Below are 14,225 nucleotides of genomic sequence, written 5' to 3'. Positions count from 1 at the left end.
AATTTTGAAATTGATACAGCCGTGTTTGGGATCACTCCTGATTGATTAAAATACTTTGAATCACATATTCACGGAGATATGAATATATCTGTTTTATTATATCATATACAACGTCATCTGTCGACAAATTTCGTATATAAATTTAAATCATTATTTGTATAATTAGATACGACCATTTTTGTCTGATTATATATAAAAATTTTTTATCGGGCTATTATGACATAAAGGTCATACATTAGAAAGTACGACATCAATGTCAGCACATCTGGAAACAAAGTTATCGGGGTTAAACTAGAGGAGTTCTGCTACTAACAAGTTGTCAAAAGTAAATATACCAAGAATTATCAACCCTTTATGCTTCAAGTGCCGGTCTTGTTTATACATTTTTCGACAGAAATTTTTTTTTATTTTTTTACTTTTTAATATATAATTTTATATATTTTAATTATTGTACACACTTTCCACTTTACAAGTTTTCAAAATTGTGTCCGAAAAAAAAACAATTGATACAGCGGTAAAAATATATCAGATCTAAATGTATAATATATTATGTCCTTTTTATTGTAAAAAATGTCAGAGATTTGGATAATAATATGTGGAACAAATATCGTGTAAAAATTTGTCAAGGGGTTAAACGACTCGCTACATTTTGACAATTCAATTAATTTTAAATTTTCCATTTATTATAAATAACGGTTTGTGTTTACTGTGTATTTTGTTAGGTACTTTCCAGTTGATGGAACGCAGTCATACACTGTGTGACACAATGTTACATAATGTTGACTTGTAGCCAGAATGCTTCTTAGCTTTTTTATCATTAGAGTGCAGGGTAGTTTTTCACTTGAAAATTATAATGATACCATCCACGTTCAAATATGATCTAAAATTTATTTCTCTCCTATTGGAATATTACTCCAGAAAAAAATAAGTGATACGAAATGTTGAAATTCAAAAATGTGTGACACAAAATGACGAATTGTACACAATATTTTAGATGTGTACAATTGTGTCGTAGTTGAAAAGCATCTGTGTCGACATTGTGTTATACAGTGATGCTTGCAGAAAAGCACTCTTAATCTTACTGATTGGACTATGCTGAAAAATTTTGACTACTTGAACGACTACTACTTTCTTTCTTTCTTTAAATCCCTGTCTTTCCCTCAAACACAACTGTGATATAGTTTGAACATAAAAAAATATTTTAATGTAATTATAGACGTTTATAGATTTTAAAGTAACCGACGTAAGAAAGTGATGTGTATCGAAATAAATATACAAATAATTATACATAAATGGAATCAGTGGAATCAATACCAAGAAAGGAGTATATATGTAAGTATATTATATATATGTATATTTATTTATATATATATATATATATATATATATATATATATATATAATATACATATATGTATATATACATGTATATTATAAATATATTCTCTACATAATAGCGATTGTAATAATTTCTAGGAAAAATATGGCATTATGTAAAATAAAAAAATATATTGTGTAAAATTTTCGTAGTAACTTTTACCTTATCCTCAAAAAATGTGCGTCGAAGTAACTAGAGGCGAGAATGTTAAAAGAATATTAGTTTATTACATAATAAACTTAAATTACAGATTATCTGGGAGTACATTTGGGTTTATTTTTTTATCATTCCCATATGAATCGAGCGATTTTATGAATGGAATGTATGTATATGATAGAATTAACACTTCTCTCCGATTATCCAATCACTACGAGATTGCCCACCATGGGGCTATTGTGTCTGCTATGCCTAATCTCATCGTGAATATCCAGAACGCCACTCAGTTAGCTGAATCGTCCGGCTCGACTTCCTTCAGCGATGCTATCGGCTTCTCTCAAAATCGAAATCAAATCATCTTCATTTCCTTGCTCTTTTATCTTTATCTCATACTTTTTCTTCTGTGCAACCAACCGTTCGCGTTGTAGCTGAGTATCCAGAAAAAAGCGATACGACTGGTTAAAGTAGTTGTTAATATTGAGAAGTAGTGAAAAAAATCTGTAAAATAAAATCTTTTGCGTTGTCTCGTCAGACAGAAACGTATCTATTGCGTACTGACAACGTGTTCGAAAATCATGACAGATACCAACTGCGATGAAGACGAAACTGAGGTAAGGATTATCCAGATAGTTCCTTAAATTTATCCAGACAGTTTCTGTAGCCTTTGTATTGATGTGTGTCTGGATGTTCTTCATATTCTCAATTTTATAGTATATTATTATTTTATATTTATTAAATTCCTTGAGAAATAAGGCTCTTTAATGTTCACAAACAAGAAACTTTGAAATCTGAACGATTAAGAGCCAAACGCGGACGATAGTGCGTTGATTTCGCAGAAAATAATTTTTTTGTGAAATTGATAAGTGCACAGGGCACATAATTTTCTTGGTGTAATTACCAAGACCTAATCTTATTTAAATTTTTTATATTTGAAAATTTTATAAACCTTTCTTTGGCTCTTTAAAGAGATTTATATTTATTATTAATGAATCATTAATGCACATGCTGGTACGTATACAATATAATTATTCATGTTTGCTTTACGTTTCCAAGATATTTATAATAAATATTATTTAGATGTGATGAATAAAAAGTAATGCAAAGTGATTACTTGAGTAAATTATTCAGAAATGCTATTCTGGAGAAAAGTGTAATGTAAACTATTTTTGAAATATTAAAGTATGTTTTATTTTTTTTATATAAATAAAATTTCATTTTCTTTTATTTAAAGCGTAAACTATTTGTGATTTAAACATTTTTATTATTTATCCTTAAGTTAGTACTAATTAAAATTTTTACTTTGTTATCCTGTGTTTTGTTTATCGCGTTAATATGTCCCGAAAATAAACACAAAAATATTCAAATATTATATAATAAAGATTTATAAAAATCAAAATGGCAGGTGACATTGAATTATTTTTAATTTAAATATTTTATTTCAAGCAGTGCTATTTTTTTGTGGTTCTGATTTATTTAATGATCGGATTAAAATTACAACACAATTTATCATCAATAATACTTGCTAATACCAGTTTTGCAATGTCTAAACAGACGATATAATCGAGAAACAAATCAACATTTATCAAGACGACCATGATTGAATCTCATTAATTGTTAACCATACATGTTATGGTCTCAGATCTGTATTTAATGATACTTAATATCAATCAATTGGCACTGAAGAAGATCGTCCTTTTCTTCAAGAGCTAGCTATCATGCAAGATTTTATGTCGATGACGTTCCATAGTTTCGAGAAAGTCATGGTCAATTCACGAAATCGATGACCTGAGACAGTTTTCATTTGCAAAAATGAACTATAAATTTGATACAATTATTAAATAACACCTCTTCGAGAAAATATGAATTATCGAATACCACTCAAAGATATACACTTATCCAGACAGCACAAAATATTCATAAAATACTTCTAAAATATTTATAACGATTATTTAAATAGTTTATAAATATTTATCAAAATATTTGTAAGATTTTAGATTGAATAGATCATAAATATTTTCCATAATTATCCAGTAAATATTTGAGAAATTTTTTAAAAATAATTACTATAAATATTTATTTTTTACTTACCGTAAGTATCATATAAAATATTTTATCTATATTTTACAAATATATGGAATAAAGATTTTTATAAAATATTTATATAATATTTCAAAAAAATATATTTTCATAAATATTTATAAATTTTTATCATAAATATTGCGTGCTGTCTGGGTAAGTACTTTGTCTTACGTGAACACTGCGAGAAGACGTTTTCTTTTTAAATTGTTTAATTGTCATTTGCTCGTATGAGTATGAAACATTCAATTCTTTCATTTGTCGCGAAATTTTTTTAATTGGTTAGGATGGGCGTCAACGGTAGTAGTTATTTTCAAAATTCTGATTCAGAATTTACGGATAAGAAATTATGATTGGGTCTCTTAATGCTATTTATTTGTTAGAGTTGTAAAAAAAGATATTGCGTGAAATTCTCAAGTAAAATACACATTTTATAATTGATTCGATATATATCAGAAAAACGACATACATCAGAAAAATTTAGCTGATGTCAAGTAATATGGATTCGTTGATGAGTGCAATTTCGCGTGTGCATTGTTTATTTATTTAAGAATCTTTCTTTAAAATTTTAGTAAAATATTTTTAGTACTACTTGAAAGATCAAATATATTTTATAAAAATCTTTATTCCATATATTTTTAAAATATAGATAAAATATTTTATATGATACTTACGGTAAGTAAAAAATAAATTTTTATAGTAATTATTTTTTAAATATTTTTTAAATATTTACTGGATATTTATGGAAAATATTTATGATCTATTCAATCTAAAATCTTACAAATGTGGCACTTATGCATTAAAGTAATATTTATGAAAATATGCTGATGTATCTATAGAATATACTTGATCGATTCCGAATTAAAAAGTATTTTTCCATCTCAGATTCAAGATCTCAAGTGCATTCATTGTCAGTCACGGGGTCTGCGAGTTCGGAATAAATTAATTTAAATTGTTAAGGCTTTGATTTCTTTTGTCTCTGTTTTTCTATTGGTGATCAAATAAATATTTTGGTAAATGTTCGGATTAACTTGCAATCTATAAATCATTTTTATTTTTATTTTATATAATGGGAGGTACATTTCTGAGTAATTTGAATTTTGGGGCGCTTTTTTCGATGCCTGAGATATGTGATTTTGAAATATCGCAATTTTTGTACTTATTTGTATCATCATCTTTTCGTTATATCTTACTTATGTTTTATATTTCTTCTGTTCACATTTGCTCGTTATTGCGTCATTATCATGGAGTATCCACATACTCTAAAATTATTTTAGTTTTGTTAAGAATTTCCTTTTGTTTATATTTTTTAATCTAAATATTTTATTAAAAGAGTATTTATTTTTAAAATAAAAAAATAAATATTTTAATAAACAGATGGGCGGGGGAAGGGTTCAGCCTTTTTCCTTGCACTTTCTATTTCAAAAGGAATAATCTAAATCAACTTATTTCTGATTTTAATTTAAAATAGGATTTAATTTTACTTAATGATAAAAATGGTGAAAATGTGTGTCAAGATTAAAATCATTGGGACTAATTTTCTTTATCTAAAAACATTGTGTACAATAGTTCAAAATCTATTATCTGTCTTTTGTCTTGTTTATAGCTTATTTATTCTATGTCGTTTTTTTTTTTTGTACAAATGAGACATAACATATATTAAATATTAGAGAATATTATTTATAATATGATATGTAATTTGTCGACAGGTACTCGAAATGGATATGTTTTATCAAGACAATTATACGGAAGATCCTCAAAGTAGCTTAGATTCAATTATTTCCCAGGATTATAAAAAATTTGTGTCAGACCTCATTTCTGATGAACAGGATTATATTCATGACCTGCATATAATTATCAAAGTAATATATAACACATATTATTCGAATATTAAGAAAGAAAATTAAATTAATTTACGTTATTAGATATTTCGTGAAGAAATTGCAAAGTTGACGCAAGACAAAAACGAACTCGAAACGCTGTTCAGTAACATTACAGATATTCCTGAGGTTACTAATACATTAGTCGGCAGTTTAAAGGAAGTAATGGAAATTAGAGAGAAGAAGCAAATGTTTATAGTTGGTTCATGCTTTGAAGAATTAGCAGAAGCAGAAGAATTTGATGTTTACATAAAGTATATATATATATATATCATTTATGTTATGTGCGATAAATATCATGTGTACAAATTTTTTATCAATTATACTACATCTCGTTAGATACGCGAGAAATATTAATAGTCCAGCCAGTCAGGAAGTTTTAAAAAATTTATTGTCAAGACCGGAAGCTAACTCGGTGTTACGGATGTCAGGCTACAGTATTAGAGAGGCTGTCAAATACTATTTGCCCAAACTTTTATTGCAACCTATTTGGCATTGCTTCCAGTATTTCGATTACATAAAGGTATTAAGATTTATTTATTGCGTATGTGTAATGTATTTACATTATTTACGCATATTTTTGGGATAAATTTTCAATCATCAAGTTTTCATTTTTCTTAATAAATCGTAGATTTTTAAGAAGCGCACCCAAAGCAAAGAGGACAGCGAAACTCTGGAACGAGTCCAGGAATTGTTAAAACCGCTACAAACGGAATTGATACAATATGTGGCGAGTCTTTCGAAAAAGAGTAGGGTCTTACCAATGCAAATAAAGACGAGGAGAAAAATGGCATTGGAAAAGATTAGGGAATTACAACAGACTGTAGATGGCTGGAATCAATTAAATATCGGCCATTGTTGCAGCGAGTTTATTAGAGGTAATTAAAATAAACATTTTTATTGTATATTTTTCAACCGTTATCTTTAACCTTGTTAATGATTATATATTGATAATTTTTGCATACAGAGGATACATTGGAAAAAGCTAATGGACGAAAATTAACCGAGAGGAAAGCTTTATTATTTGATGGGTTGCTAAAATTATGTAAACCAATTAGTAGTACAAGAATTAACGTTAATGTTGCAGTTGGAGTAGACAGTCATCAGACTCACGAAAAACTCCGATTGAAAGAAAAATTTTTCATCAGAAAGGTCGATATTATTGATAGAGAAGATACCGAAGGTAAACAATTCACCTAAAGTTTGCAGTAATTTTGTGTTAAAATTTTGAACAATGCATAGTATGTATTTCTAGATTTGAAGAATGCTTTTGAGATTGCACCAAGAGATCATTTTAATTCCGTTATTCTTGTTGCCAAGTCTGTCGAGGACAAGAATAATTGGATGGCGGATTTAGTGATGTTGAATATAAAAAGTATGTTGGAAAGAACTTTGAAAAATATTCTTTTGGAAGACGAAGAGAGGAAGCATCCATTAAGATTACCTCCACCTGACCTGTACAAATTTGCCGAGCAAGATAGCAGGGACAACATTGTTTTAAAGGGCATAAATAATGACAGTTATCCATTAAAGGGTGCAACTTTGATTAAATTAATAGAGAGATTAACTTATCATATATATGTTTCTCCAACTTTTCTAAGAATATTCCTCACTACTTACAGGTAAATAACAGCACTGCATGTTGTAAGAGTTTCATATACACCAGGCAAAAAAATTAAATGGCTTCTGTCTTTCATATAAAAAAGGCCAATTTTCAAGTAATTGCAATTTTTAAAAAAATAATTGGAATAAGATCAATGAAAGAGCGTTTCATAGCTTGAAGTTTCTAATTTTAGAATCTTTAAATAAATTTCAATTCTTTCTATTCGTTACAAAATTATATTGTAAGAAAGCGACATTCGTCGATTAAACAAATTTTTCAAAAGTTTATTCAAGAATACCGAATTAAAAAAAAATCCTAGCACGATTTCATTAATTGGGTGTTGAAGAGCAGAGTTTTAGCTTTAATTTCTGTTTTTTTAGCAAATGTTGTATAATTTTTTTTCGCCGAGATATTCATTATTAAATTAAGAACAATAAATAACAAACGGCCTTAGAGAGCAAAACCTGTGTACTGATAAACGAGTTAGGTGATAATTAACAAACCATATAATTAATCGACAAAGTAAAATGTATTATAATTAATATCAAAAACTTCAACTTTATCATACATATGTCGTGAAATCACCAATAATAAATCTATAATATCACAATTATATATCGCACTATCGCATTATTACCTAACCTTATATTAAACGATAAATGTTTAGAGAAATTAAATTAACAATTAAATATAATTCGAGTGCGTTTCGAACTAATTTTCGAGTCTTCTTCAGCGCAATAGTAAAAATACAAATTTTCAATTTTAATAGAACGAGAATTATTAGTAATAATTTATAAATGTAAGTGTAATGAAGTTGTTATCTTACGTAACTTGTTATTGTGTTCTGACATTATCCGAGTGAACTCCACAGTACACGAGTCAACAATTTAATACCAACCGTCACTATATATATTGTTAACGAGTGAGTGAGCGCCTATCAGTTACTGATTAGTGATTATTATGGCAAAAATTACTTTAGTAAAAACATCACTTATTTACAGATTTCAATGATCATTGCTATTCACATACAATATTATAAGGTCAGTGAATTTTGGTAATGTTGACTCTGTGGTCTGCCAAAAATTTTTTAAAAAACACACATCGGAGACGGTCTTAACAACTAAGTTATCAACTTCATTACACTTACATTTATAAATTATTACTAATAATTCTCGTTCTATTAAAATTGAAAATTTGTATTTTTACTATTGCGCTGAAGAAGACTCGAAAATTAGTTCGAAACGTACGCACTCGAATTATATTTAATTGTTAATTTAATTTCTCTAAACATTTATCGTTTAATATAAGGTTAGGTAATGATGCGATAGTGCGATATATAATTGTGATATTATAGATTTATTATTGGTGATTTCACGACATATGTATGATAAAGTTGAAGTTTTTGATATTAATTATAATACATTTTACTTTGTCGATTAATTATATGGTTTGTTAATTATCACCTAACTCGTTTATCAGTACACAGGTTTTGCTCTCTAAGGCCGTTTGTTATTTATTGTTCTTAATTTATATTTAAGAGAGCACTGATTTCATTTATTTATGTAGTTCATTATTAAAGCAAAATCAAGCTATTAACTTTGAACTGTAATAACTAGTGAAAAAATGATCATATAATAATCACTAAAAAAGCAATTAAAGAGAAAAGTTGGTACTTTAAAATGATTTTATAGTTTTTTCAATTATTATTCATTTTTAAAGCGAAATTGTCACTAACAAATCAAGTAAAAATTGCACTCTTATCTTTTTTTATTTAAATCAATGAATTAACGAAAAAAATGCTAAAATTTTCATGAATTTTACAACATTTACAAGTAAAAAGCATTCCAGTTACTTATACAAAAGGTCAAAGTGGTAAGTTTTTTTCTGTATATTTCAAAAACTTAAATTAATGATTATTGTACCATCATTTTTAAGTCAATAACTCGATTTTGCTTTAATAATAAATATCTCGATAAAACAATTATACAACATTTGTTAAAAAAAGAAATTAAAGTTAAAACTTTTCTCTTTAACATCCAATTAATGAAATCCTGAGATTTTTTATTAATTTTTTTTTAATTCAGTTTTCTTGGACAAATTTTTGAAAATTGAAATTCATTTAAAAATTCTAAAACTAGAAACTTCAAGGTTTGAAATGCTTTTTTATTGATCTCATTCCAATTTATTTTTAAGAAAGTTGCAACTATTTGAAATTTGGCCTTTTCTATTTGGAAGAAAGTAGCCCATTAATTTTTTTGCGTAGTGTATGTATATAACAAATTTCTAATTTTTTAACAACTTATTTTATAGAAATTTTTGCTCACCTCAAGAATTATTGACATTGCTGATAGAAAGGTTTGACATACCAGATCCCTCGTTAGTCTATGGTAAAGAAGAAAAAAACTCAGTATGTAAAACGACGAAAAAAGATTGGGAAAGATACAGAAAAGAATTTTGTCAACCAGTGCAGATTAGAGTTTTGAATGTTTTAAGATATTGGGTTAGTAATGTATATTTTTTTAATTTTCCATGTATTTTTCATAATTCTTCAAACTATTTTAATTTTTTTTTTCTATTAGATAAACCATCATTTTTACGACTTTGAACGTGACAAGAATCTTTTGGAAAGATTGCAATTGTTTTTGAATAATAGCAAGTATATGCGGAAATGTGTTGAGTCATTACTCAAAATTGTGCAAAGAAAATGCGAACCGTCGGAACAACGACTTATCACATTTAGCTTTGAACGATCTTTTCCACCAATTGAAACGCATCTTCAAATTCCAGAAAATTATGAAGAATATGGAATAATTACGGTATATGTAAAAATATATTTTTTAATCTTGCGTTATATTTAAGGAAGTATTAATTACTGAATCATACTTGAACGTAATTTTATCAATTACAGATACATCCTACCGAATTAGCGAGACAATTAACACTATTGGAGTTTGAACTGTACAGAGTAGTAAAGCCCTCCGAGTTAGTTGGGTGTGTATGGACAAAGAAAGATAAGGAGATGACGTCACCGAATGTAATGAAAATCATTAAACATACGACAAATGTAAATTTTTGTTTTTTAAATCATCGTAAAAATATATTACGAGGAAATATAACTAACTTGTGTTTTATCGTGTCTTAACAGTTTACAAGATGGCTAGAGAAAATAATAGTGGAGGCTCAAAATTTTGAAGAGAGAGTAGCTATCGTGTCACGCATAATTGAAATAATGATGGTGCTGGAGGATCTCAACAATTTTAATGGTGTTCTGGCGATTCTCAGCGCTATAGATTCGGCTTCAGTTTTTAGGCTAAATTTTACGTTTCAAGTACGTATGACGTAATCCAAAAAAATTTTGCAAAGGCTATAGCTATATAAGCATACTAAAAATGACGAGTTTTTAAATAACATTTTGTTTGTCATGTAAAAAAAAATTTTCACCCTAAATTTCAGCTCCCTAACTCTATTATTTTCTGATGTATCAAGAAAAACGTCATTTTCAGTTTTTATGTTTTCTTTTCTGTAAATATTTGAGATGATTCCATATCAATTTGTTTCTGAACATTTACCCACAAAAAAGATATTTCTTCATTAATCTCGAATAAAAGCTCGATTTTTAAAAAAAGATTTAAACTAAGATTAAATTAAGAAATGAGACAAATCAATTGGCGTAATTAAAACACATAATTATATTAAAGTAAAAATGTGTAACTGCTTGTTGCAAATTCAGATTTTTTCCTTAAAGATAACTATGTGTGTTTTCTTTACACCAATTGATTCGTCTCATTATTCTGTGCATAAAAGTATTAGAGTAAGATAATCGAAAAATGAGTATTTTACGAGATATTTAATGAAAAAATATTTTATAATAGTGTTTTGGAAAGCTCTCGAGATAAGTTACAAGAATATGTAATGAAAAATAGTAGGTTCCATTTAAGAAATTAAAGATGACCTTTACGTGACCTTCAAACGTCTATCCAAGGTCAAACCAATGGTACCATCTTATGTCCCTCTTAAAATCATACAACTTTTGTTTGAAACATTTTTGTCTTATGGATTTTGAGATATTACAGTGCATAGATTAAAATGGCCTACTCTGTATATAAAATAGAAAGATTTTAAATTGAGAAAACTATTGCATCAAACAACGCGTATTTTCTTATTAATATACATTTATTTTTACAGTCATTACAATACAGATTAATGAGAGCTTTGCAAGAAGCGCAAAAGCTTAAAAACAATCATTTTCGGAACTATAAAATGAAATTATTATCTATTAATCCACCTTGTGTACCATTTTTAGGTATGGATTACAAAGTAACGACGATCTTTTAATTATAAAAAGATTTAAATCATTCTTTTCACACATTTTTAGGTATGTACTTGACTAATATTCTGCATATTGAAGAGGGAAATCCAGATTATTTACCGGGAAGTTCGAAGCTTATTAATTTTAGTAAACTACAAAAAGTGACGGAAATAATTTGTAAAATACAGCAGTACCAAAATCAACCCTATTGTCTTTCAGTGGAGCCGAAAATAAGAAAATATATTGAAAATATATGTCCTTTTGACATTAATACACCAAATGATGATATAGATACTTATCTGTATAAGAAAAGTTTGGAGATAGAACCGAGGGAATGTAAAGAACCTATACAATTCGTAAGCGTTTCATATATTTAATTTGATATAAATAATTATCATCTTAATCTTTTTTAATATAATATAATTTTGTAACAATAGCCACGTAAATGGTCCGAGATAAATTTGAAATCGCCGGGTATTAAGACTAGAACTTTGAACATGAAATCGCTTCGATCGTTTCTTATGTCATGCAGAACAGTTGCCAAGTTTGAGTCGGGACTATCTAGAGTCATTTCGTATGGAAGCTATTACGACGAGTTTGGAAATGCTTTATTAGGTACTCAATTAATAGTAAAATTATAATTTAATAATAATTACGACCATCAATTTTTTCTCGCTGTAGGATGTTCTGAAATTGTATCAGCTAATCATATGTTCGAGCTTCCCGTTCATTGAGATGTGTGAGCAGCCTCAACTGGGACCACACATCTCTTTGATACGAAATAATAAATTATTTATTTTGGCGTTAATCTCAACATTATAAACATGAATGCTTTAACGTTTATCGTTGTAGGTAATTATTTTATTGGAACACCAACATCGTTACAAATATCTAAAAGTAACACACTTCCATCTCTATCGCCTGAATCCAACAGGAAAGAAAATTCATGTAACGAATCATTGCAACATGTAAGTTTCCAATATTAACTGATTATGAAATTATATTGTTTTATTTAATAAATTTTCTAAACGTCGCGTCAATTCAACTCAATACTGAAGTATCTTTAGATGATGAGATAGTTCGAGCTCAAATTTTTTTTTGTAATAAAAAACATATTTTTTAGTATAATTTAGTTATTATTTTTATGTTATTTAACATTTGTCAAACATGATACAATAGTTAATATCGTTATACAATTTGTATTACATGATTGTGTCAGATTTTTTGATAAATATACATATCAATTTTTTGCATCAAACTTATCAAAGATATTTCAACATTGTATTAAAAATAAATATCTCTGCATCGGGTGATTCATTAAATAGGAAAATTAAAGAGTAGGAAAATTATTGAACAAACATATTATAATAGAGGAAGTCTAAGAAATTTATTTTTAAATAAATATAGATAAGGCAATTGCAAGACGCAGCAATTCTTTCACCAGGAGAGGTTGTATCATCTTATCTGAATGCTCATCCTTACTCTTTGGATTCAGTACAACCACCTGATGTTGTCTCCACTGATGCTGTCTTCTCTGATTTCAAGAATTTATTGATCGAGATCTCATCTGCCACAGATATGATGAGACGTAAACTCCACGATATAGAGCTCGAGTACTATAAACTCGACTATTTAATACAACTGAACGATCCCGAGAGGATTCTTGATCAATTCAAGAAAATATTTGACCAATTTGCTGTTGCTATTGATGATATTTCCGGTGGTTATTTCTCATTAAAGAGAGATTTTTGTAATCTTGAAAGCAAGTGCATTACACTGAAAAATTTGTTATAGAGAAGGTGCCGTATTGTCATTTTGTTCGAAATATTAAAAAGTATTAAAAATTACATCAAGATTTTTAAATTTTTATAGAGATATAAATTATTTATTTTTAGACTTCCAGCTGTCGATGATGTATGCAATTTTCAATCTTCGTCCGACAATTTGAATGTGATGGATCGCCTCTCTTCTTGTCCAGTTGTCTTGTCATGTCTGTCAACAGACGCAACGATTAGTAATGATGAAAATTTGTGCAGTTTTTATTGATATGATGAGAACGGAAATTCTTGTGCGTAATCGTCTATCAGTTTGTTCTACGTAGGAGTACTATAATTTTTGTATTGTTACTTTTATAAAACAACATTATTGTGAGATGTTCTGAGAATATCTTTATATATTTTTATGTAGTTATTTAGTTGAGATTGAAATATGATAAAATTATTTTGATAAGGAAGAAACGTATTATAGCATAATAAAAAAAAAATGGTTTCATCAGCAGCGTTTCTCTTCTGTATTTTGACATTGTTATTTTTAGAATAGTTTATTAAAACTTTTAAATATTCATTAATAATTTTGAAAATTAAATCTAATAGGAAATTGTTATGCAATAAAGTTTTAATTGTAAATTCAATATTTTAAGTGTGAAATTGTGCGTGTGATAATAAAAACGCTCTGTCAATGAAATTTATAATACTGTACTTCTTTTTTGACAAAAGGATGTTGTGACGTAAGATTCAAACAATGAAGACTAAAAGACTCAGAAATTAAAATTACGAAAACACATAAAAATATAAATTTTGCAAAGGCTATAGCCGGATGTGTACAGCTGGATTAATTACGCCAATTGATTTGTCTCATTATTCGGTGCATAAAAGTATTAGGTTAAGGTAATCGAGAAATGAATATTTTTCGAGATATCTTATATTTTATGTCAAAATACTGCAACTTTGAAGCCTTATAACTCGAAAAGTACTTCACGAAAAAACATTTGATTATGGTGTGTTTTGGAAAGCTCTCGAGATGAGCTACAAGAATATGCAAAAA

General features: G+C 27.7%; 1 protein-coding gene across 1 annotated transcript; it reads left to right on the top strand.

Annotated features, from left to right (window-relative positions):
* Positions 1-1,369: 1,369 nt before the first annotated feature.
* Positions 1,370-13,603, top strand: LOC140670924 (protein son of sevenless-like). The gene is made up of 17 exons (XM_072901799.1): positions 1,370-2,145; positions 5,320-5,472; positions 5,536-5,744; positions 5,830-6,013; positions 6,122-6,368; positions 6,458-6,673; positions 6,746-7,112; positions 9,404-9,593; positions 9,673-9,909; positions 10,002-10,157; positions 10,239-10,421; positions 11,279-11,396; positions 11,469-11,758; positions 11,840-12,017; positions 12,255-12,370; positions 12,810-13,201; positions 13,298-13,603. The coding sequence occupies exons 1-16, from the start codon at positions 2,110-2,112 to the stop codon at positions 13,194-13,196; spliced, it is 3,267 nt and encodes a 1,088-aa protein (XP_072757900.1). The 5' UTR covers positions 1,370-2,109; the 3' UTR covers positions 13,197-13,201; positions 13,298-13,603.
* The last annotated feature ends 622 nt before the right edge of the window (positions 13,604-14,225 follow it).

Source organism: Anoplolepis gracilipes, chromosome 11 (assembly GCF_047496725.1).
Source record: "Anoplolepis gracilipes chromosome 11, ASM4749672v1, whole genome shotgun sequence".
Classification (NCBI taxonomy): Eukaryota; Metazoa; Arthropoda; class Insecta; order Hymenoptera; family Formicidae; genus Anoplolepis; species Anoplolepis gracilipes.
This window is presented reverse-complemented; position numbering and strand designations above follow the sequence as displayed.